General features: G+C 36.4%; 3 protein-coding genes across 5 annotated transcripts; 1 reads left to right on the forward strand and 2 right to left on the reverse strand.

Moving 5' to 3' along the window:
* Positions 1-1,034: 1,034 nt before the first annotated feature.
* Positions 1,035-2,943, reverse strand: LOC119190146. The gene is made up of 2 exons (XM_037441344.1): positions 2,674-2,943; positions 1,035-2,566 (listed from the first exon to the last, which is right to left on the reverse strand). Exons 1-2 carry the CDS (start codon positions 2,879-2,881, stop codon positions 1,113-1,115), a joined length of 1,662 nt encoding a protein of 553 aa, XP_037297241.1. The 5' UTR covers positions 2,882-2,943; the 3' UTR covers positions 1,035-1,112.
* A 2,570-nt stretch (positions 2,944-5,513) lies between these two features.
* On the forward strand, positions 5,514-8,546 carry LOC119190166. Of its 2 annotated transcripts, XM_037441448.1 has the most exons (5): positions 5,514-7,137; positions 7,269-7,459; positions 7,548-7,742; positions 7,828-7,942; positions 8,200-8,546. In XM_037441448.1, the coding sequence occupies exons 2-5, from the start codon at positions 7,274-7,276 to the stop codon at positions 8,433-8,435; spliced, it is 732 nt and encodes a 243-aa protein (XP_037297345.1). In that variant the 5' UTR covers positions 5,514-7,137; positions 7,269-7,273; the 3' UTR covers positions 8,436-8,546. The 2 variants fall into 2 exon arrangements, with proteins under 2 accessions (XP_037297345.1, XP_037297339.1); XM_037441442.1 differs by having other exon boundaries at positions 5,514-7,459.
* Positions 8,547-8,743: 197 nt separating this feature from the next.
* On the reverse strand, positions 8,744-17,167 carry LOC119190164 (putative nuclease HARBI1). Of its 2 annotated transcripts, XM_037441441.1 has the most exons (7): positions 11,726-17,167; positions 11,189-11,558; positions 10,460-10,889; positions 10,185-10,381; positions 9,954-10,086; positions 9,729-9,870; positions 8,744-9,661 (listed from the first exon to the last, which is right to left on the reverse strand). In XM_037441441.1, exons 3-7 carry the CDS (start codon positions 10,694-10,696, stop codon positions 9,249-9,251), a joined length of 1,122 nt encoding a protein of 373 aa, XP_037297338.1. In that variant the 5' UTR covers positions 10,697-10,889; positions 11,189-11,558; positions 11,726-17,167; the 3' UTR covers positions 8,744-9,248. The 2 variants fall into 2 exon arrangements, with proteins under 2 accessions (XP_037297338.1, XP_037297334.1); XM_037441437.1 differs by having other exon boundaries at positions 10,460-17,167.
* Positions 17,168-25,507: the final 8,340 nt, after the last annotated feature.

Below are 25,507 nucleotides of genomic sequence, written 5' to 3' on the forward strand. Positions count from 1 at the left end.
GTTATATGTTGTTATGACTAACTTAATTAGTGTAATTGGATTATCCGTTCTAATTGAAATGAATAAATAAATCGACACCAAACTGACTAGAAGTCGAAATGGTCACCATATCAGAAATTCGGTCGGGGACAATAAAGATCATCATCATTTCTTATTCCAACAAAAGAAAGAACAAAAAGGAAATGTATTTTGTAGATAAGAAAATGAAGGTTGTGGAAAATTTTGAAAACTCTGTCTCTGTTGGCGACGCGTCGACCCCGTCAGCTGCGTGCAGCGACTGATCAAGAGTTCTGACCGCCCTAGGCTAATTATGAGGACGCGCCCCCGCCAGGTGTGTGTTACGGTCGGCCTAAAAAGTAGTATATTAGTTTTGACTTTGTTTACTAGTGTGGAAATTTTAACATGGTTCATACTACCTATAAAAGTTTTCAGATCGATGTGCAAGCGAAACTAACGTTGTTCTTTAATCTGCGTGATATTCAACCTTAGGGTGGCAAACCATTTTTTAGATGACCGTACATAAAGGCAAAGCACCTCACGCACTAAACGACCAAAATCATGACAAGTGACTGCAGGCTACCAAGTAGAAAACCAAATCCATGTCGTGTTTGGCCGCATGACTTGTATTGGCTTAATTTCTATAGACTACTTAGTTGTTGCGGCCATTGACCGTGAGCGTGGTCATCTAGTGTGTGAAGTTGCTTCGACTTTAAGTATAAGTATTTTTTAATTATTTAGACTTCTGTTGTTATCTTTAAAAAAGACGAGGCATCGTAATATTGAAACATTTTTGCAACTGATGAATGATTTATTTGAAAATTGTAGTAATTAAGTAATTACACAGGTCAACACGAATTTTGAGTCTGAGTTCTGTACCTCTGATTTTGATTACGTATGCCTAACTATAGAAAGAAAAAATATTTTTATCTTATAAAGTTTGCTTTTGTAGACACCAGGACGAAATTTAAAATTTCGTAGAAAAGCTCCTTTTTGTCAATTTCGATCATATTTAAAAGGAAAATATTTTATGAATTATATATTTTTATTGATTTTAATTATAAAATACGGTCTAAATTAACATAAAAATACAAGAAATGAATACAAAAAAAGCTTTAAAAATGAATACATTTGGTTTTTCTTGTGTAAAATTCCGAACTTTCTCGTATGAGCCTCCAAATGTAATCACCCATCATGTTCTCATTATATTGTCCTTGATATCGTTGTTCAAAGTTCATTATATCCTGGTGGAAGCGTTCCCCTTGCTCTTCTGAATATTCACCCAAGTTATTTTTGAATTTATCCAAGTGCGCATGTAGCATGTGTACTTTGAGTGACATTCTGCAACCCATGATTTCGAAGCTGTCAATCATATTAGAAATAAGCTCTTTGTAATTCTCATCCTTCTTGTTACCAAGGAACCCATGGATGACTGCCTTAAGGCTAAGCCACGCTTGTTTTTCATGAGTATTCAGGAGCTGTAGAAATGTTTCACTTGCCATTATTTTCTTTATTTGTGGACCGACGAAAATGCCAGCCTTAATTTTAGCCTCTGACAGTTTTGGAAAAAATGATTTTAAATATTGAAAGGCCTCAGAGTCTTGACGAAGTGCCTTTACGAACTGCTTCATGAGACCTAATTTTATATGCAGTGGAGGCATTAAAACACGGTCCGGCTCTACAATTGGTTTATTTTTGATATTATGTTGTCCGATTTGAAACTCGCTCCGTTGAGGCCATGAGTGCTGCTGGTAGTGAAGTGCATCGGCTCTACTATCCCATAAGCAAAGGTAACACGGATATTTAGTGTATCCCCCTTGCATTCCTACCAGAAAACCAACCATTTTGAAATCCCCTATCACGGGCCAGGCATACTGTTCATATTTTAAACGTTGGAGAAACATCTTAACGCTCTCGTAATTTTCTTTGAGCATTACAGAATGAGCCAGAGGAAGTGATGGAAATTTATTTCCATTATGGAGAAGTACTGCTTTCAAGCTTCTTGTAGATCTGTCGATGAAAAGACGCCATTCAGAAGAAATGCAAGGGATTCCTATTGCATCAAACAAACCTTTCACATCATTGCAGTAACAAAGTCCGTCTTCCTTCGTGAAAAATCCAGCAAATATTTCATGGCGCTTTCTTTGGTCACTTATTTTAACATTTTCCTTGAGCAAATTCCACTGTTTTAGCCGTGAAGCTAATATTTCTGCTTTAAGTTTAGGTAGGTTTAAATCTCTTACTAAGTCATTAAACTCTTCTGCATTAATGAAATGTGGCTCAACAGACGGTGACGCGATCACCAACTCGCTGTATTCGCTATTACTCGAAAACTGTGAAACCGGTAGCCTCTCTTGTGGACTAGATGGGACTGGAAAATTTTCACTATGTGGTACTGGAGCAGACGTTGATGGTAGATTTGGATATTGGATCTTCTTAGCATTTTTGCCAGTGCGACGCTTACGTGGATTAACAACACAAAAATAACAATCATGGATGTGATCGGTAGGCTCTCTCCATAATCTTGGTACTGCAAACTTCATCTTCCTTTTTTCTCCTCGGTACCATGCTGAAAAAAAAATAACATTAATTAACGATTGACACATTTTATGTATATTTTAAAAATATGTGTATAGATATATAAATGTTCCTTAAATGTAAGGAGTATTTCCTTACCTTCTAAAGTGGTTTTGCAATTATTACACGAGAAGTTAGGTGCCCATATTTTATCTTGACTTCGTACGGGCAAGTTAAAATAAGCTTCGTAGGCTTCACAAAGTGTCTTATTTGACAATAAACTAAACTTTTTGACTCTCACTTTAATGAATTCACCGCAAACATAGCAAAAAGAGTCCACGTCGTTTTTACACTTTTTCGATGACATTTTTAGGCCTCGCGATACGTAAAACACGTCAATCCTTTAGAACGCACACGCGCATACTGCCATGATACTCTGCTACCCCCTGCTTCACACCCTGAGCCCCCCCGCCCGTCTCTTGCGTCATAAATGGAACAGCTCTTCAAATAATCTGCTAAAACACAATATATTTAGTTTTCATTATATAGAGCACAAAAGCAAACTTTATTTATTTATTAATGGATTTTATGTTTACTTTTTGATATTATAATCAGGAAATATTCACTAAATAACAGACACAAAAAAAATTTTTTTTTTTTTGTTGACCTGTGTTATCAGCCTATACAAAAGTCCTTTGTCGTGCTTGAGCGTTTGCGAATCTTTCCAATCTCTTTTCAAATTTAATAGTTTGTAAAAATTCACTTTCTATATACATTAGCGAGAGCGCTACAAGTTTTTGCTAGCAGAGTGTGGAACGCAAGTAATTTTTTACTCTTTTGAGTGCTGAAAAAGACCTTTCGCCGCTGCAGTTGGTAACACTCATTGTCAAAAAAATTCTTAATATTATCTCCATATTCGGGAACATGCATGAAATATTAAAACTTTTTATTAACTAAAAAAAAAGGAACAGCCAACGTGACTCGCGGCCCACGCACCGCGCGCCGCCCGAGAGTCCCGCCCCACGCCTCTTGTACCCCCCCTTACATATTATTATTTTCGTGTCGCTAACATCCCCCACCCCAGTGTTGTTAGCAACACTCCTCATCTATTGGAATTCGAGCGACACGTGCCGTTGATCTAGTTAGTGTTCCCGTCTTCGTTTTAATTTGTACTGATCTTACTCGACCATCTTTGCTTGGGTATACCTCTCGTATGATTCCCCTTGACGCTGAGAAACTCGCCATTACTTGCTGAGATGTAAGTCGGAGTCGTTAAATTTTCCGATCTGTGGTAAGTTCGATGATGTCCCAATCAAAAAATGGTTTGGCGTGAGAGTTTCCAAGCTTTCGGGGTCTACAGAAACGTGTGTCAACGGTCGACTATTGACAAGATTTTCCACCTCCGCCAACAAAGTATTTAAAATTTCTTCCCGCGGAGCTCTTTCTTTGAGAATTACTCGTAGACTGGTCTTGACTTTGCTCCAACCGCTCTCCAACGTCCTTGACACTGCGAATGTCGGTTCCTGAACCGTGCGAACTGTAGTTATATTCAGCGGCTGCTAAATCGGCCGCTAGCCTTCGGTCGATAAACTCCACTTGTATGCGAGCCTTTTGTTCCGCAGCTTCCAGTTCTAATTTTCTCTTCTGTGCTAATAAAGCTGATGAAGACGATACTCGCGACCTGTGTGACGGCCGTGGTCGATTTTCCGCTCCTGATTTGAAGGTAGTTTCAGCTTTAATACTTTTAGCTCTCGTTCCAGGTTGCGCCATGTTGATGTTCACCTCGTCCATTCTTTCTAATTGCTCCATAGCTTCGCTAGGCTTTTCCTTATGTGTTATGCCGCGCGTTTTTACCATTTTCTGTGGCGGCGGTGTCCGGTACATTTATTCCATACAGATCCGATTCGAAGTGACCAATGTTGATTGTGCAGGTCGCACAAAAGGAAAAGGCGTTTTTAGCTTATTAAAAGGCGCATTTAATGTGTCATACATTTAAACAAAACACAGTACGGAGGTGCAAAGAGCGAACGGGTGCCACGGGTTGGCAAAACGGCGGCCCGCTTTCGACTAAAAAAAAAGGAACAGCCTACGTGACTCGCGGCCCACGCACCGCGCGCCGTGCGCCGCCCGGGAGTCCCGCCCCACGCCTCCTGTACCCCCCCTTACATATTATTATTTTCGTGTCGCTAACACAAATCTTTCATTTTAAACTCTTTATTTAATACATCTTTTATTTGCTTTACTAAACTATCATTCGATCCGAAGATCAAAACATCATCGACATACAGTAATAAATAAATCTGGACACTTAGTCCATTGAAAAGTTACATTTGGGGTAGCGTTTATTTAGAGGACGCAATTTTATTTTTTTGAAGTATAGGGGGGGTCAGTGTAAAGCTAAAACCAAGTTTGTGGGGTCCGCCAACCTTGTCCCACGGCCGCCATCTTGAAAATAGGGGTTGAAATGGTTTTTACGATGTATCTCTTAAACTATTTATCTGACAAAAAAAAATATTAACATTTTTTGTTGCAAATTAAATTCTCTACAACTTTATCGTCATTTTCAGAAGCTCCAGAGCCAGACTTTGATTTTGTGAACAATTGCTTCATCTGTGCCAAAGCGATTCAGGATCCAAGTAATTCGGATACAAGCCGACAACCGCGGGTTTGTGTTGTACGTAATGTGAGTACAAAAAAAAGTATTATGAACCTTATAAACACACGTTCTGATGACGTTATAATGGACATTGCTTAACATTGAATTTCTTAACATTTTCGCTTATAACTTTTTTATTTATAGTTCTACGACAAAAAGTTACTGAACCAAAGTTAGAGAGAATTTAATTTGCAACAAAAAATGTTCATAATTTTTTTTTGTCAGATAAATAGTTTAAGACATACATCGTAAAAACCATTTCAACCCCTATTTTCAAGATGGCGGCCGTGGGACAAGGTTGGCGACCCCACAAACTTGGTTTTAGCTTTACACTGACCCCCCCTACACTTCAAAAAAATAAAATTGCGTCCTCTAAAAAACGCAAGGTAAGGCCTAAAAAATGTAACATTTCAATAGACTAACTACCAGTACACTTTATATAGAGACAAGGGTTACACTTTGATCTTACAAAACCTTCTTTAAACATTACAGTATTAAATTTAGTATTCCAACATTTAGGAGAACTTTTAAGACCATAGAGTGATTTATTAAATTTTACAGTACTTTTGTTACCTGAATATACTCCTTCTGGTAAGCTAACATAAACATTTTCATTGATATTTCCATATAGAAATGCTCCAGTCACATCCATTTGTATTATTGGCTAATTAAGTTTAGTTGCAATTACTACAAAGAGCCTAACCGTTGACAATTTTGCAACAGGAGCATAACAGTCATTTAAGTCTAAAATACTGTCTTGTTCGAACCCTCTGGCCACTAACCTTGCTTTATATTTAGGAAAATATTGGTCATCCCTTTTAATTCTAAATACCCATTTGCTACTTACAACTTTTTGATTTTCCGGTACATCACATGTTTCCCAAGTATTATTTTCTTCTAGTGTTTGTATTTCTCTATCAATTGCTTCCTTCCACTTGGTACTGTCACTTCTCATCATGGCCTCTGCGTAAGTAATCGGTTCACGCTGTTCATTATGCACATTTTGACATTGATAGAAAACAGTTGGTTTCCATACCCGCTTGCTGGGTTCTCTTTGACCTGCCTCAATAACTGACTCTATTGAGCTGTCACTATCTTCACTTGGATTATATTCCGTTCCAGGCTCATCTGACATACTCACCATGGTTTCATTAACCTTCCTGTACCCGCGCTAAATAGTGTAACACCTGTACCCGCGCACGGTGTAACGGACCGAAACCTTAAAATCCGTAACTTTGATTTTTTTGGGAAAACCTATTGGAAACTTATATTGTATTTAAAGTTAGGGATATGTTTAATAAATTAAACCATTTTTTTTACAATTATTTGCATTTATTATTGTTGCACAGTCTTCAGAAACAGCCATTGAAAAACATTAGTTATTCTTACAAATTAAGATAAAATGAACCTAAATTAAAATTCTTCTTCAACATAACATAAAGATCTTCGTAAATCTTCTAGATAACAGCTGGTTTACTCTCCAAATCAATTTTAATTTCAATCTAAGACCAATCCGATTCCAATCTCAATAACGCTGTCACAATATTCGGTACTCTTGAAAGCAATGTTGTCAACATTGGATTGAAATTGAGATTGTCCCACGATTGTGTTTTGATGAGTGAAGTTAGTTACACACTAGTGTTGTTATACAAATTACAATAAACCGGTAAAACGTCTTTAATATGAAAAATCTTACAAATAACAAGTCAAATAAATTAAATATGATATGGATTATTTTATGATTGATGAACTTCCACGTTTCAATTCATTTTACCTGTGAATATTATTAAATTTATGATATTACCCATGACTCTGGCTGTATGCGATAGGATCGTGGCCACTACGCTATTTAGAAAAAGTGATCCTAAATGGTCTCCAATTTCAAAATACGAATTACGAATTATTGTTAGCGTTTAGAACATTCTACAGTTTGATTTTACAAATATTAACTATTTTAGTTTCAAGTGGTAAGTAAACTATTATTATGTGCTCTTTATACTTACAAAATTTAATATCAAAGTATTTTTTCTTTGAAATTTTTATATTAGTCGGTGCATTTAAAATATAGTGTTAAAGTGAATGATTTTTTTTTCTTCAGTGACAATGAATCGTCCAATTTACGCTCAGCTCGAAGGTTTAGTGGAATTCCTGGAGCAAAATCCAGGTATTGCTAAAGGGTTGTTACGGACTGCTCAAGCCAAAATCGAGACCAAAAGGAAATGGGCAACTGTAGCAACATCTTTAAATGCTCTTGGAGGAGCTGTTAAAGATGGTCAAGGATGGGCTAAGGTAACATTATCCATAATAAATCATTCTTAAATATGTATCTGCTATTTTTATGAAACAAATTAATTATAATATATTATGTATGTTTTAGTACTGGGCAGAGAAGAAATGTGCACTAAAGAAACACTGTGCACAGTATGCTGCTTCAGTTAGGCGCACTGGTGGTGGGTCGGCAGATAACTTGCCCACATTGTCTGCCATAGAAAAGAGATTGATGGCAGTAATGGGTGGCCATGAATTTGCTATTGGCGACAGACATTTAACAGTTAATCCATTCCCAGAATTGGTAACATAATATATATTAAAATGTTTTTGGTTTAATAATTTATAAAATATTTTTTTTATAATCAAAAATCACATTACTTTTTCAGGCAACCCCAGAAATAGCTACAGAACAAAATGAAGAAATACAGATATTTGAAAATATCCAACTATCCCCCATACCTACTACATCAGAGGGTGATGCAATGCAAGCAACATCCATAAGTAAGTATTATTTGTTGGGAATGCAAAACAAAATAAAAAAAACAATACATCAATCACACAAACCCTTATAAGTGTTTGAAAGATTTTTAAGTGTCCACACCCATAAACACTTATAAGAGTTACAAACCACTTAGGTGTTTTGGAGCCAATAATATTTTTGCGTATGGTAAGAACACTTGATCATTTGTTACTTAACTTGAATTTTGTAATGACTAAAGTTTTAGTAGACTGTAAATAATTATATTATTACATTTCAGTTCCACCGATAACACCTGCGCCAGTTCAGCCCACCACACAGCCACCACGTCGGCGTCGCTCTTCAATTCGGAGGCCTGTGGATGAGATGGAACGCTTCGCCAATATTGAAGAGCGACGCGTTGAAGCAGAAATGCTAACTGCGCGAAGTCTAGCTGAATTATCACAGCAAATGGGCAATATTGCCAATGCTTTATTAGCTATCTCTAATGCCATTTTAGAAATGGCTAGAAGATAAAAGGTGTCAGAGCCTTAACATTATTGTCCATTTATTTGTGAATGAAAGTAGTTTATATTTTGTAGTTTTAATATATTTTTTTTGTATGGGTTATATTTTTTGTTATGGGGTTAATCTAATGTAATAAATAAATAAAGTATATTTTAAGTTTTAGGAATATTTTAATTATTTGTTCATAATCAATAAATTATTTGACAATATTGACAATAATTATACTTTCATTTCTTAAGCCATTAAGTCAGTAATTCATTTATGAGAAGTTATACAAGAAACAGGAATTAAGTTAAAAAACATGCAATGTCAGGAATAGTAGCTAAGATAAAAGAAATTAACAAAATCAATTAAAAAGTAAATCTTATAAGTGTTAACTAGTTACAACATGAAGTTTTTATTTTTGCTATAAGAATAATGACAAATCAAGTCTCTCACATTTAAAACTAGTAATCTACATATATGCCTTATATTATACTTAATTGAAAATAATAACATTAAGACATTTAATATAAAAAAATCTCTCTAAACACAATGAAATGACAAAAATAAAAATAGTATGTTATCATTAATAAAACAATTAAACTTAAAAGGTATAGATAAAGTTGTTCCTTTTTAAATGGCACGTTTATCCTACTGTTCAACTACCTATAATATACCTATAGCATAAAAATGTGTGAGATTTAAGTATTCATTAATTACATTAATAGCTCTCAAAATACTATGTAATAAAAATAATTAAAATTTTCAACTGTACCTAATAACTAAAAATATTTAAAAATATCTAATCGCAGTTTTACCACCATCACTGATACTTCATGCTTACATTCTACGTGCCCACAACTGTTGAACTAAAACAGCTCTCTTTTCTATGCCTCGCCTTAGGTCAGCAGCTGCTGTACTAGCAGTTGAATGTTGAAATATTACATTAAGGTTGTCATGTCCATCATCTTCGGAATTCCCCTCAGGATATATTATTGTATTATCTAATTTGGTAATGCATATGTTATGCAAGACACAACAAGCATTGATAATTTTGGATGCTACATCGGGATGATAATGTAGAACCCTATGCCGTAATAAGCACCGCCATCTATTTTTAAGTACACCAATAGAACGCTCCACTGTATTTCGAGCATGGCAGTGCATCTTGGTGTAATACTCTTCCGGGGACCCTACAGGAGCATCCACTATAGGTGTCATCATATATTCCCGCTGTGCATATCCAGAATCACCTAAAAGTGGGTGCTAATTAAAATGTATTCATAATAAAATCTATGAACATTTCAAAATAATACTCACCTAATAAATATACATTTTCTCCATTACTGTTCAAATTGATTAAATGTTGTTTTACAGGATGCTGATTCCAAATAAAGCTGTCATGTGTAGCTCCTCCATAGGAAACATCTACAGACAAAATTTTTAAATCTGCATCACTTGTCTAAAAAAAAATATAAACAATAAAAGACACAAGTTTATTTATTAGAAAGTGAGAGAAAAAGATTCTTATTTTTATATACATACAATCATAACATTTTTGAAATGAAAATGTTTGCGATTAAAATATCTCTCTTCATTTTCTTTGGGTCTTATTATAGCTACATGTGTGCCATCAATACATCCTAAAATGGATGGAATATGATATTTTTCATAAAACCTTAAACAAAGAAAGTTATTATAGCTATTAAATGTCAATAATATATCATGTACAATAATATAAAGTTACCATAAAGGGTTAAAATAACTAGGTATTACCTCCTTTTTATTGCATCTCTTTCTTGGCGAGTTTGAGGAAATTTTATCCATTTATTTAGTACTAGTTGATGGTTAAGGGCTGCTGTTACATCTCGTATGGCGCGAGATACACATTGCTGCGACATTAGTGTCCCATATGTGCCACCAACTAATTTTTGGTAACTGCCTGTTGCATAAAATGATAATGCCACTAAAATCTGTAAGTTAAATAATAATATAAATGTTGAGTTGAGACGTAACTGCTACCATTTACTTAACGCAACGTATTTACTTACCTTAAACTTAGGCGATATATCACTTTTTCTTTTAGGCGTTGGCATAAAAGCCTTTAGATTTTGGTATATTTCTTGAAACAAATTTTTGCTAACTCTATAATTAGCTATAAATTCGTTTTCACACATAGAAAATGCTCGATCTGTGTATCGCATCATTCGACGGTCATTTCGCCTTTGTTTTAATTCACTTACATGTGATTTACGTATAATATGGTACATAATTGCTAATCTTGCCATTTTATAGACTTACTATTAAGTTAAAACCACTTAAAACGCAAAACAATTTCAAAAAAGTTACACTTTCGTTATTGGAAAAATCACAATCGCCAAACAATTTGTGCACAATATTAACGCAATATACTGCTGTCAAATTAAATCAAGAGTAGCGTTTTGTGTCTCGCCAATCCCGATCCCGATTCCATTTAGTTCCCTAAAATGGACACGCAATCTTAAACCAATTTGGCGCTAGTGTTGAACTCAAGAGTACGAAACGTTGAAATTCCAATATCTAGTGATTGGAATTGTAATCAAGAGTAAGCCAGCAGAACTAGGAATAATAAAATAAAATCTAATCCTCTTGAGATTCATTACTATAGCAATAGGAGCAAACCATAACCGCGTGTTCCAAACAAAAATATTTTTTGCAAGTAAGGCAGTTGTAACGCGTCTTACGGTTTTTTTTCGAACTACAAAAGCTACAACGACCTTGGCCTAAGTTGTTAGCGGTACCTGAAGATTCTGGACCGTCTAGTTTGCAGATTTCAGCACACCTTTGTCGTATCATTCTCGGTAAAGAAGTAGTTCCCGCCCATCTCCTCAACTGCGCGTCAAAGAGTTCATACGACAGCTTTTCCAGAAAAAATCTTCTTTCAATTTATTCCACTTTGTTTGAGAATCTTTCCCAAGGTAGGTACCTCGTTCATCCTCTAACTCACTCCCGGAGTCATCTTCTTGTTCGGTATCCGTATTTTCTTCTCTTACTTCAACGTGATCTTCCACCTCGCTGTCATTTTCATCCTCGTAATCTGTATCCTCTCCAGCTTCATCCAACATTAGTCTTATCTGCTCCTCATTCATTATCATGCCCATAAACGAAGCTCTAAAACAAAAATATTTTTTTTATTTCATATATAGCATAAATACTCTGAAATATCATTATAAAATAAAACTATGGTAAAAATGTATACGAGTAAACTTCTTTACAAAAAATATGCGAACTATAAAATAAATCTACGAAAATCATGAAAAATAAAAAATATTACTCACCAAAAATAATAACACGTGTACCCGCGCCGGTCTCTGGCACAGAATGACGCTCAGTTCACCCAAATGTGCCCCCCACTCAAGGTCACACGTCACGTCAATTTCAAGGTCGTATCAAATTAGGCAAGTACTAGAAAGTTCATTAAACTAGCATTAATCGTTCTTTATTTAAAATCGATAAATCATTCTGTCGGTCTCTCAGACAAACGCGCGGGTATAGGAAGGTTAAGATCAGTTGATGTATTTTCTGGTAAATTATGCAACTCATTAGTCTTGTTATCTTTTTCTTGAGAGTCATTCAATTTTATTTCGAGATCACAAGAATTTTGCTCATTTTCTAAAAAGACTATATCTCGCTTAATTTCGACACCATTCTTTTGTGGGAAGTATACTCTAAATACTTATAGTTTCTCCATACCCAACAATTACTCCTTTTTCACCTTTGCTATAACATTTCTTTATTTTTCTTTGGGAATGTGTGTGTACACTGGTGTTCCAAATGGTTTTAATTGATGAATGTCAAAATCGTTTCCACACCACACCTCATTGGGTGATTTTTCACCGTCTTTACTTCTTCCGGTTCTATTTAAAACATATACTGCGGTGTTCATAGCCTCAGCCCACAATGATTTTGGCAAATCCTTGCATGCATGGAGCATTGTTCGAGCGGCTTCAACTAACGTCCGATTCTCCCTTTCAGCCTTTCCGTTTTGTTCTGGGATGTAAGGTACACTTGTTTGTTGTAATATGCCGTGTTTAGTAAATATTTCTTGAACCTGCCTATTGATAAACTCTAGACCATTGTCAGATTTGAACATCTTTATTTTATTTCCAGTCACATTTTATGCTTTGTTCACAAAATCTTCGATACAATGCTTTATCTCGAACTTATTCTTGACAAAATATACCGATCTGTAGTTCGAAAAATCATCTTTGAAAACTACAAAATATTTCGATTCGCCGACCGACGCAACCTCCATAGGACCGCAGGTGTCAGCATGAATTAATTCGCACGTTTTCTTAGTAACGGTTTTACTAGTTCCAAATGGCAATCTATGTATTTTTCCTTCTAAACAACTCTCACATTTAGAAACTGGAGTTTGCTCCACGTCGATGTTATTCTTCAACAGTATTTTTATTACATATTCAAAATTTTGATGTGCTAATCTTTCGTGCCACTCTTGCATTGTAGTTTTAACTTTCTTAGCCACATTAGCCACTTTATTTTTATACCGTAACTCCAGGTAGTATGAATTTCCAACTCGATTAGCAATTGCACAAATTTTATTGTTTTTGTAAATTTACACGAGTATTCATCTGTCAACATGACATAACCTTTGTCTGACACACGGTTCACAGAGAATAGGTTTGTTTTTAATTCCGGGACGAATAACACTTTGTCCATGGTAGTACGAACCCATTCACTCCAGTCATATACCTCTACCGCCATCTGTCCATAACCCATGACACTAATTGCCGCACCATAACCAGCAATAACTGAATCTTGTTCGGTACTGGTAAATGATATAAATAATTCACGGTCACGGCACATGTGTGTTCACTGGCCCCTGTGTCCACTAACCACTGATATTGACAATGTTCTCTTAATGAGTTTGACACCACAAATGCGTTACTTTTCTTGTGTTCTTTGTTCTTCTTAAACCAGCACTTTGACTTGTAATGTCCAGTCTTTACACAATAATAGCACTTGTTATTTGTCTTTCAAAATTATTGTTATTACATTTACACTCGCTAAGAAAATGTCCAAACTTGTTACATTTAAAACACTTGATATTCTTTTTATCCTTAACAAGGAAAGCTGACGAGCTTGAAGACGAAGATTGTCCACTTTTCTCTTTTACTCTCTCTCTTCTTCTACTAGTAATCTTTCAACTAAATTATCCATTGTTTGTCTATCGTCTGGGACTGACTCCCATGCAGAAACAAAGTGTTTATATTCTTTTGGTAATGACATCAAAACTTTAGTGATAACAAAACTTTTCTGACACTTTTTCTCCCAACTGATTGAGTTGATTTTGTAGTTCTTGGATCTTAGATAAGAATGTTGACATCTCAACGCCTGTTTCATTTCATAACTAATGCAGTTTTATGTAGCGAAAATGTAGTTTTATTTATAGAAAAAAAGGTACAACTAGAACTGTTAATATTATAACCACCATAGTAGGCATAGAGCATAGAGTGAACACTTTATAAAGGAAATAAAAAAGGCTTGTTGCCAACTTAAAATAATAAAGGTGAAATTACATTGTATATTTCCAGCAAGGACATTATAATAACCTTATAAACGCTATAATTGAAGTGAACAGTGATAAACGGTAAAGAATAGTGATAGTGAATAAGGTAAAATTGTAATTGTTGTGTACTTATTTTTATCATAAGCTTTTGTAGTATTTATGTTTCGTATTTATTGTGTATTTAGATAGCGTTCGTTGTCAGCTTTAATTTGACATATAACACGTATCTGTGTGTTTTATGGTGAAATAAATACTCGCCAAAATTGCCAAATGCCATAGGACAATTAGCGTAGAAATTGGATCAATCGGTCGTGGCTCTCTTTACGGTATAGCCGGGACCCAGGTAAGTTGCGTGCGACGACGATGATTGGGGGCTCAAGAACTCAAGAAGCAAGACAATTCAAGACTGGAAATTCTGAGAAGAGTAAAGAGGGTGGGATGGCATAGGGCCTATAGGGTAGCATTTGGCACAGCACTTATTGTTTCTTATATACTGTTTCTTATTTGCCGTTTGCTTACACTACACTCCTACTAACATGTTTATATTAGTACAGCTTCTGAACCAAGGTTAATGAATCAATCTCATCTCATAGGCATCTACTTAACGCATTGAAAACTATTTTTTACAGAGCATCGCAAGTCCATCAAATTCGAACCTAATTGATTTAGATTTTTCTGCATTGGATCAAACAAATTGAGATCCCAATGTGACAACCAATCGCTCCGTTGGAGATATACGAGTATGTACTTGCTCACAAATTTTGTTTTCAGTTGCAGTTTATTTTTTACATGTAATATTTTGTCGAATGTATTGTAATTCATCTGAAGGTAATCACTAATCACAAAAATTACCTTCATCTTTTCGTAGATCTTCATAAAGGGTGCGAAATTCACTATATGTTAGAGAAGGAAACAATCTGAAACGCGAACAAAATAGCGTGGATTTTGAATCTCCAAAAAACGGAAACGATCCGGAAGAATTCGAAGAAAATTTCAACAAATGGACAAAATAAAACATGAATTGCCAAATATACCTTCAAATTCTGCAATTATTATGGATAACGCTGTATAACATTGAGTGCAGGAAGAAAGAAAGCCAACGATAGCAAACACAAAAGCTGCCATGCAGGCATAGCTGCAAAGACACACTGTGGAATGTGATCATTTCTTAACAATATGTGACCTGTTCAAGTTGATCAAGCAACATGGTTCTGAAAATGTTTACAAAATTGATGAAGTGTTAAAAGCTATGGGCTACGAAGTATTAAAAATTCCGCCGTACCACCCAAACCTGAACCCTATAAGTGTTGGGGATATCAAGGGACAACTCTCGAGTAATGAACTTGACAGTAATTTAGATAAGAAAACAACTGCACTAGAGAACTTATTCAACGAATTTCCTCTAAATAAATGGATAACATGTGATAGCCATGTCCAGAAAATTGAAAATGAGTACCGCGAACACGATCATAATATACTAGACGATGTTATGGATAATACTATAATAAATTTGCAAGATGATTCTTACTCGTCCAGCTGCACTGAAGGTGAAGATAATTCAAAAGAGATGGTTATCCATATTAGCGAAGAAGAAAACATACATTATAAAATAGAAGAATAAAAATAGTTTTTGCAACATTGCCCCATAAATTATCCGTGAATGAGGAATAATTGTACCAAAAATCTAGATATTGAAAAAAATAAAAACAAAAAACTAAAACTCAGTAACAGAATAAACAAATTTACATGGTAGTGACACCTAGCTGTACAACAAAGTTATGTTTTTGGCAACTCAAACATTTTGTAAATATATCTGCAGGCATATAATTTGTATTTAAATACTATATTTTAATCCAATTATTTTCAACTGCTGTTCCAAAAAAATGAAATCTGATATCTACATGCTTGCTTCTTTTATAGAATACAGAATGTTTAGTTAACAATTGTGCGATCTAGTTGTATAACAGTACAGGCAACTTTATTTTTACATTTTAATTCTAGTAACAATTTTTTAAGTAAATGGCTTTGTTTGATTAATTATTAAACATAAAATTTGAGTGGCAACACTTCTTGTAACACCAAGCGCCGGTGACGCTCGCCCTTCCCTCTTCTCTACCGGCATGGCGACGCACCGGGGCAGCGTGAATATTTACTTTATTGTTAATTACATTTGCTACTATAAATATACAGTCCATAAAATAAACCGTTGGTGTTTAATTAAACAGGCTTCCTTACTTTTTTTGCATATAGCCATACACTCAGCTTCTGTGTTTGACAAAGCTATTGTTAACAGATTTTTATATTCAAATGAAATTACACTACCATACATATTAAACAGAAATCCTGTATAAGATTTACGGTCGACACAATCTGATGCCCAATCAGCATCGGCATAACCTATCAAGTCTAAATCATCTTTATTTATTTATTTATTGTTTCGGATTACCAATAGACCGTGCACAGTAACAATATAAGCAAAAAAAAAATATATAAATTTAGGTATACAAACTAATAGCAATATATAGTGAGACTTCATTTTGTTCTTAAATGTATGATGTTTTTCATGAATATTTAACATATTTTAAACCAAAATGTTTGGTTTTTTGCAATTATTTTAAAAAACGTTTTGCATGCTTCCAATGTTTCATTATAAATAATTGTTATTCAACAGGCTAAGGTAGCAAACATTATAAAATATATCATCCAAGGGATAGTTTATATTTTACAATTAGTGTGACGTTTCTTGTAATTTGTTTAGGAAACTGTCCATGCCGTCATAGTTAACTAGTTGAGTACTACACAAAGATCTCAGCAAACTGAGTCATCGACGTTACAACTTTATCTTCATACACTCTGCTTAAGTTAATCCAAGTGTAACACGGTGTCTTAATATAAATACAAATAGGTGGCACAACCCTTGTCGATATCCGTCGTTCGACCCTATCGATCGGCGATATCGACAATAGCAGTGACACCACTAGTTATTATGCGTGGTCCGCTCACTTTCCGATCATCCTTCGTTGGGCGCCTACCTGTGTAAGTATGAAGTGACAAACTGTTGTTAATAATTGTGAGCTATGATTTTAAGTGTAATATATTAATTATGAGTGGATATAATGTTTGATTTTACTGCATTCCTTTCTGAGTCATTACAACTCAGAAGTGGGATAATTGCGAAAACAAATAGTTTTTGCATTATGACCCACACGCCAAAGAAAAAAATATAATAATATTAATTTACTGGCTTCTTTTCTTCTTCAATAAGTGAGTATACATAAAACAATGATAAGTGGTTTACATAATATTTGTAAGCAATTTAATGCAGCTTAGATGATAATTAATGAAATGAAAATAAGAATTGGTTACTAATAATCCTAATCAGATTACTTTATTATTTTTTTTACCTTCCGTTATGTTCGAATACCCACATATATTCTTACAGTGAATGCTTTGTTGCTAAAATATGTTATAAATGACTGAACAAAATACTAATGGATACAATGGAATGCTACGCATATAATATAACATTATGACATTGCTTATTATACTTAGTCTGGCCATAAATACTGTTACACTTAATTATAAAAAAATATTACATTTGAATTTCGAATCTGTCATTTTTATACGATTGTTCATTGTGTTTTCTCATTTTGGCGCCAATACATTGTAAAATATTTTGCGATATTAAAATGGTGTGGGGTGATAAAGAGAACCGAATCGCTGTGATAGCATTACACAAAGTAGGTATGGAGCCAAATGCAATTTTTAAAACTCTCCATACACTTGGTATTAGTAAAATGTTTGTGTACCGGGCTATTAATAGGTACAATGAGACCTCCTCTGTTTGTGACAGAAAAAGATCTGGCCGTCCACGTAGTGTTCGTACGAAAAAGGTGGTCAAAGCAGTAAGGGAAAGAATTCGAAGAAATCCTGTCCGAAAGCAAAAGATTTTATCTCGGGAAATGAAGATAGCACCTAGAACCATGTCGCGTATTTTAAAAGATGACTTAGGACTTGCAGCCTATAAGAGACGCACTGGCCATTTCTTAACTGATAATTTAAAGAAGAATAGGGTGGTAAAATCGAAACAACTACTGAAGCGGTACGCAAAGGGAGGTCACAGAAAAATTTTGTTTACGGATGAGAAAATTTTTACAATTGAGCAACATTTTAACAAACAAAATGACCGTATTTATGCTCAAAGCTCTAAGGAAGCTTCCCAATTAGTCGACAGAGTGCAACGTGGACATTATCCGACTTCAGTGATGGTTTGGTGGGGTGTTAGCTATGAAGGAGTGACTGAGCCATATTTTTGTGAAAAAGGTATCAAAACATCGGCACAAGTGTATCAAGATACCATTCTTGAGAAGGTAGTTAAGCCCCTTAACATCACCATGTTCAATAACCAAGTATGGTCCTTCCAGCAAGACTCGGCGCCGGGTCATAAAGCTCGGTCCACGCAGTCTTGGTTGGAATCGAACGTTTCGGACTTCATCAGAGCTGAAGACTGGCCGTCGTCTAGTCCCGATCTTAATCCGCTGGATTATGATTTGTGGTCAGTTTTAGAGAGTACAGCTTGCTCTAAACGCCATGATAATTTGAGTCCCTAAAACAATCTATACGATTGGCAGTGAAGAATTTTCCCATGGAAAGAGTGCGTGCTTCTATTGATAACTGGCCTCATCGTTTAAAGGACTGTATTGCAGCCAATGGAGACCACTTCGAATAAGCTTTTTATATTTTTAATTGTTTTATATTTATGTATTAAACTGACACACTGTAAAAGTAATAAATGTTATTTGCAGTTAACAATTTTCTTTTTTCTTTATTACAATATTTATGGCAAGACTAGGTAATGTCAGTGGATTCATTTATGTTCTTTTACCTTCTACCTATCGTGATAACTTGTTTATTTTAGATTTTTGTTATCGTATACCCAATACAATTGTAATTCGCTTTAAATAATTGAATGTGTGAGTTTCAGGCAATGAGCGATCAAAACAGACTGAGAACACCTAGATCGAGGCAATTGACTACGCCGCCTCGTGACTTCGATCGACAGCGGCGAGGGGAGCAAGCATCTCGCAGTCGTACGCGCTGCAGTCGTAGCCGCTACCGATCAAGAGGAAAGAAGACACGGAGCCGCAGCCATAGCCGCAACCGCAGCCGTAGCACTCCACGTGATCGTCGCCTCCATGAACATCGTGTCCGCCCGTGTAGCAGGCTACATGATCAGGAACGAGAATTATCGGAAAAAAGAAAACGTCTCGGGACATTGGAAGAAGAGATTCGTCACCGACGTACTCACACGGCTACACCCAAGCCATCGGGCTCAGGTTTGAACCAGCGAGGTATGTCTAAGGTTAATTCTAATCAAATTGATACGAGTGCGGTCAATGACTCAAATAATTGTAAGAAACGAAAAGTCGAGCCTTCTGAATTATTTGAGGAGTTTTTGAACATTTTAAAGGAGCGGCCAAGGAGTCGTGAAACATTTCCTATTCTTAATAACGTAATACCAGAATACAATCCGTTATCTAAAGAACAAACTATTAATATATGGCTTGACAAGGTAGATGAATGTGCCGAAATATATAGTTGGAGTGAAACACAGACAATTCACTATGCCCTGCCTAAACTTTCTGGACATGCTAAGACTTGGTACCAGGGATTGCCTTCGATTAAGCACTCATGGAGCGAATGGAAAACGATGCTGAAGGAATCTTTCCCAGCAACAGAAAATTACGCCGAGCTTTTGACAGAAATGCTTAATCGAAGGGCACGCCCTGGAGAGTCTTTAGAGTTATACTATTTTGCCAAGATAAATCTCTTAAACCGCTGTAAAATATTCGGAAAGCAAGCTGTAGATTGCTTAATATATGGGATAGACGATAGGGGTGTTCGAGTAGATGCTCAAGCGGCCAAGTTCGAAAAACCGGAGGATGTTCACGAATTCTTTAAAACTATTAAAAGTAATGCTAAGGAACAGTTCGATGATAAAAGATATAATAGCCGAGATTCATGCTTATCAAACAAAACTTTAACAACTAGCGTTTCAGGCAAAACTTATAACAAACCAAAGCCAATCACATGTTTTAATTGTCAGGAAACAGGACACCCAAGCTATAGGTGTCCGAAACCTTTAGTCAAGTGCACGAAATGCAATCTTATGGGCCACGTGTCTACTAATTGCACGAAAATAAGGGAATCTAACATTCCTACAAAGGATAAAAATGTTTTTAAGGTTTCATTTCACGACGACCCTAATGACAAGTATAAGATGGTAATAAATATTAACGGCAATCCGATTTCCTGTTTAGTAGATTTAGGTAGTGAGGCGACCTTGATACGCGAAAGCATTGCAAGGAACTTAGGTTTAAAATGGAATACTGTCAGTGGACCGTTTCTAAGGGGACTAGGCAATGTGCCCTATATGCCTGTGGGTAGTACCAGAGTTGATATAGAGGTTCAAAGAATTCTGGAGAAGGATGTAGAAGTATTTATAGTTGACGACCCATTAATTAGTTATGACTTATTACTTGGGCACAGCTTTACTGAACGACCTGATTTGCTGATTATTAAAACAACAACTGATTTGAAGTTTGAACGGGCTAACATTGCCGACCAGCTTAGGGTACCACTTTTATCATTAAATGAGACGACCATTAATATAGGCAGCATTGAATGTGTCCCAGTTAAATCTGTGAGCGACTTGAGTGGAAATATTTATGTAAACGGATCAGTTAGAGGCAATCTAAACAATGAATACTATCTATTGCCTGGGGAATACAATATTATGAATGGTTCATGTTCTCTACTAATTTATAATATTGGTCCTAAATCTGTAAGGTTCGAGAAGGATACTTTAATTACTCGGGCACGTTTTTTAGGATCTACCAAATATGTCTTTAGAGTATCAAATCATGTAGATACTTCGGAGAGCTTTAATAATAATATTAATTTTGGTATACAATTAACGGAATCTCAAAGGGAACAATGTAGGGCTTTGCTCACTGATTATAAGTGCTGTTTTTCTAGTGGTATGCATGATTTAGGCTTCACAAACGCAACAGAAATGGAAATTTGTCTTAAAGATAATACCCCAGTCGTATATAGGCCTTACCGTCTCCCTTACTCTGACCGAAAATTAGTCAAGAATATGATAGACGAAATGTTGGCGTTTGGAATTATACGGGAGTCGAATTCCCCATACGCAAGTCCAATTGTACTAGTACAAAAGAAGTCTGGGGAAAAACGACTTTGCGTTGACTACCGCACCCTTAATAATCGCACAAAAAGAGATCATTATCCCCTGCCTCGAATAGAGGATCTACTAGATCAATTATCAGGGCACTCCTTATTTACATCATTAGACTTAGCTTCCGGATATCACCAAATATCCATAGCGGAGGAGTCTCGTGAAATGACTGCATTCGTGACGCCCGATGGGCAGTACGAATATAATCGTATGCCTTTCGGGTTGGCAAATGCTCCAGCGATATTTCAGCGGACAATGCACAAAATTCTTAACAAGTCCAAAGCCGGGTATGTCATCATATATATGGACGATATTTTGATACCGTCAAAAACATTTGACGAGGGCTTAGACCGGTTGAGAGAAGTGCTAAAAATTTTAAAGGAAGCGGGGCTCACCTTAAAGATGGCTAAATGTAAGTTCTTTCAAGAAAAAATAGATTTCCTAGGCTTTGAAATCGATAGTGATGGCATAAGACCAGGGGCCCTGAAGATTAAAGCAGTTTCAGGGTTCCCTACGCCACGTAATCAACATGAAGTTAGAAGGTTCATCGGACTAGCCAGCTTCTTTAGGCGATTTGTTAAGGGGTTCGCATCAATTGTGCGACCCTTGACAAATCTTCTGAAGAAAGATGTGCCCTGGAAATGGGAACCAGATGAAGCCAATGCCTTTGAAATTATTAAAAAGCTCTTAATTAGTAGACCTATTTTAGCACTTTACGACCATAGTGCACACACACAGGTGCATACAGATGCAAGCAAATTTGGAGTAGCCGGAATCTTAATGCAACGAAAATATGACAACCCTTGGCGCCCTGTGGCATACTTTAGTCGTCAAACTACCATTGACGAGATGAAGTTACATTCATTCGAACTGGAAACATTGGCAGTTGTCAGTACATTAAATAAATTCCGTGTTTACCTTATCGGAATTAAATTTACAATTGTCACCGACTGTAATGCATTGCGCTCCACGTTCACAAAAAGGGACTTAGTGCCAAGAATATCACGATGGTGGATTCAATTCCTAGAGTTCGACTGCGATATCGAGTATCGTCCTGGTGAGAAGATGGCTCACGTGGACGCCCTCAGTAGAGGTCCAATTGAGGACGCATCTCCAGAACCGATACGTATACTCGATATCTTGACGGTGAACTCCGAAGATTGGATCGCTACCGTACAGTCCTCTGACGATGAGGTGAGGCGCATTAAAGAAATTCTAGAGGATCCTGAAACTCCAAAAATAGCGGCAGTCAACAGGGTATATAAGATTAAGAATGGGCGAGTTTTTCGCATTCTCAAGGATGATTCGCTAAGATGGTTGGTACCACGGGGAGTTCGTTGGCAGGTACTTAAATCAAACCATGATGACGTTGGCCATTTTGGTTTTGAGAAGACCCTGCAACGAGTACAATCATTATTTTGGTTCGCAAAGATGCGCAAATTCATAAAAAAAATACGTTGGAGCATGTCTTGAGTGCGCTCATCATAAGCTACCCTCAGGGGCAAAGGAGGGTCTACTTCACCCGATTCCGAAAATTGAAATCCCGTTTCACACATTACACGCGGATCACCTCGGTCCATTTCCTCGTACTAAACGCGGAAACACATATATATTGGTTATCGTCGACTCGTTCACGAAATACGTGAGCTTAAACCCCGTGCGCAGTACTAAAACAAAACAGAGTATTAAAGCTTTCAAAACCCTATTTAGTTATTTTGGTAGTCCTGCTCGTCTTATAACTGATAGGGGAACTAGTTTTACCAGCAACAAATTCAAAACCTTTATTAATTCTATTGGCACTAAACATATTCTTAATTCTGTGGCTACACCACGTGCTAACGGCCAAGTCGAGCGGTACAACCGCACAATTTTGGCCTCCCTTGGTTCAATGTCCCACGGAAGGGATAAAAATATATGGGACGAACTATTACCGGATGTGCAATTAGGCATAAACACCTCGGTCCACGAGATTACTCAGAAAACCCCAACGGAACTGCTATTTGGTAGGAAAGTCTTAAATCCAGCACAGGGCATACTAAATAACTTAGTCGATGACGTGGGGGCGATAGTAATAATAAAACAATACATGATATGAGATCTAAAGCTGGTGAATTAATTAGGAAAAATCAGGAAATTAATAAAAATAGGTACGATAAACATAGAAAACAGGGTAAGAAGTATGACGAAGGTGACTTGGTACGAATAATGAGAGCCATAGTTACAGCCCCTGGGCAATCGAAAAGTTAGAGGCAAAATGTCAGGGACCTTATAGAATTAAGAAGGTTTTACCAAATGATCGCTACGTTGTAGAAGACACTCCTTTAACTAGGAAGGGACAGAAGTACGAGAGCGTAATTGCCAGCGATAAAATATTCCCGTGGTTAAGCTATGATGCTCCAGCTTGCTCTTCGAACGAAACTAGCGATATCAGTGATAATGATTAGTATGAATTCACGTTAATACACAACTAATTATTGTTATTAAATCATGGATTATAAATATATATTACAAAAATAATACTTAGACAGTGATTATAATTTATATACCTACATAGAACTAAGTTACAATTGGGATAATGGAATTATTTAATGTAATACATCGAAGTCAGTTCGTGAAGTCAATACAGCAAATAATATAAATAAATAGCATTATTAAGACTAAAACTGAGCATATTAATATTTATTGTTGAGGCAGTTTACCTTTGAGTTTATGAGTGACAGATAAACTTATTATACATAGACGAAAAGTATTATTATTTAAGTATGTAAGCACGATTTAATAAGCAATATCGATAGAGAACTTAGATGAATAATTTTGAATATTTCAATAAAAAAAAAAAAATAATAATAATTAAAAGGCGTACTTTAGGCATTAATGGCATTCCGATTCGCGAACTAGAGACTAGCGAGGATGTCGTGTAGCGGGCAAGAGAGGCACTTCTGTATACGACCCAGGAGTGTTACGTAGCGGGCACGTGATAAGTGATTTGTCGCCCAAGAGTGTTACGTAGCGGGCATGAGAGGCATATGAACTTGCCGCCCAGGAGTGTTACGTAGCGGGCATGAGAGTTACACGAATCTTATGCCCATGAGTGTTACGTAGCGGGCATGAGAGGCATATGAACTTGCCGCCCAGGAGTGTTACGTAGCGGGTATGAGAGTTACACGAATCTTATGCCCATGAGTGTTACGTAGCGGGCATGAGAGGCATATGAACTTGCCGCCCAGGAGTGTTACGTAGCGGGCATGAGAGGTGCATGAATCTACCGCCCAGGAGTGTTGCGTAGCGGGCTTTAAAAGGTATACGAACGTGCCGCCCATGAGTGTTGCGCGACATCGCAGTTGTTGTCTGACAAGAGATGAAAGAAGTAATCCTTGTTCAGCACTACTATAATTAAGTAGTGATACAGGTTTAAATTGTTAGCTTTATTATACTGTAGGGTCTCTGTGATTATGTGTTAGATTATAATTAGCTATTATAATCACATTTATTTTTATTTTTCTTTGTAATATGTTTTGTTGTTGTACCTTAAGGCTACTACTCCCTAAACGAGGGACTCGTTTTGCGAAGGATGGCCGACTGTAACACGGTGTCTTAATATAAATACAAATAGGTGGCACAACCCTTGTCGATATCCGTCGTTCGACCCTATCGATCGGCGATATCGACAATAGCAGTGACACCACTAGTTATTATGCGTGGTCCGCTCACTTTCCGATCATCCTTCGTTGGGCGCCTACCTGTGTAAGTATGAAGTGACAAACTGTTGTTAATAATTGTGAGCTATGATTTTAAGTGTAATATATTAATTATGAGTGGATATAATGTTTGATTTTACTGCATTCCTTTCTGAGTCGTTACACAAGCTTCTTTGGCACTTTTTACGTTTCTCACGCGATGAGATACGCCGCAATTTGGCAGAATTTTGTCAATGCCTAAACCGATTTCTTCACGTAATCTTTGACTTGCAGCATATCACACTCCTCAGTGGCGCAATCTCAGAGATATTTGTGAATTGATGTCATCTTCATCGTAAATGTCCATGTTGAGTAATTCTCAATACCTTTTAGTTTCTCAAATTGAACAAGTACAAAGCCGGCCGCGTGATACATTTTGAGGTTATGTGTATCTTCTTGACAAACGATGCAATATACTTAGATATTGTTTATTTACTGCATAATAGAATCGCTCTGGGCCCAGTTCAGTTGGATGGCAGTAAAAATAATAAAGTATGTGGGCACATGCGGCCGAGACTTGTAGTGGCCAATGTTA

Source organism: Manduca sexta, chromosome 4 (assembly GCF_014839805.1).
Source record: "Manduca sexta isolate Smith_Timp_Sample1 chromosome 4, JHU_Msex_v1.0, whole genome shotgun sequence".
Classification (NCBI taxonomy): domain Eukaryota; kingdom Metazoa; phylum Arthropoda; class Insecta; order Lepidoptera; family Sphingidae; genus Manduca; species Manduca sexta.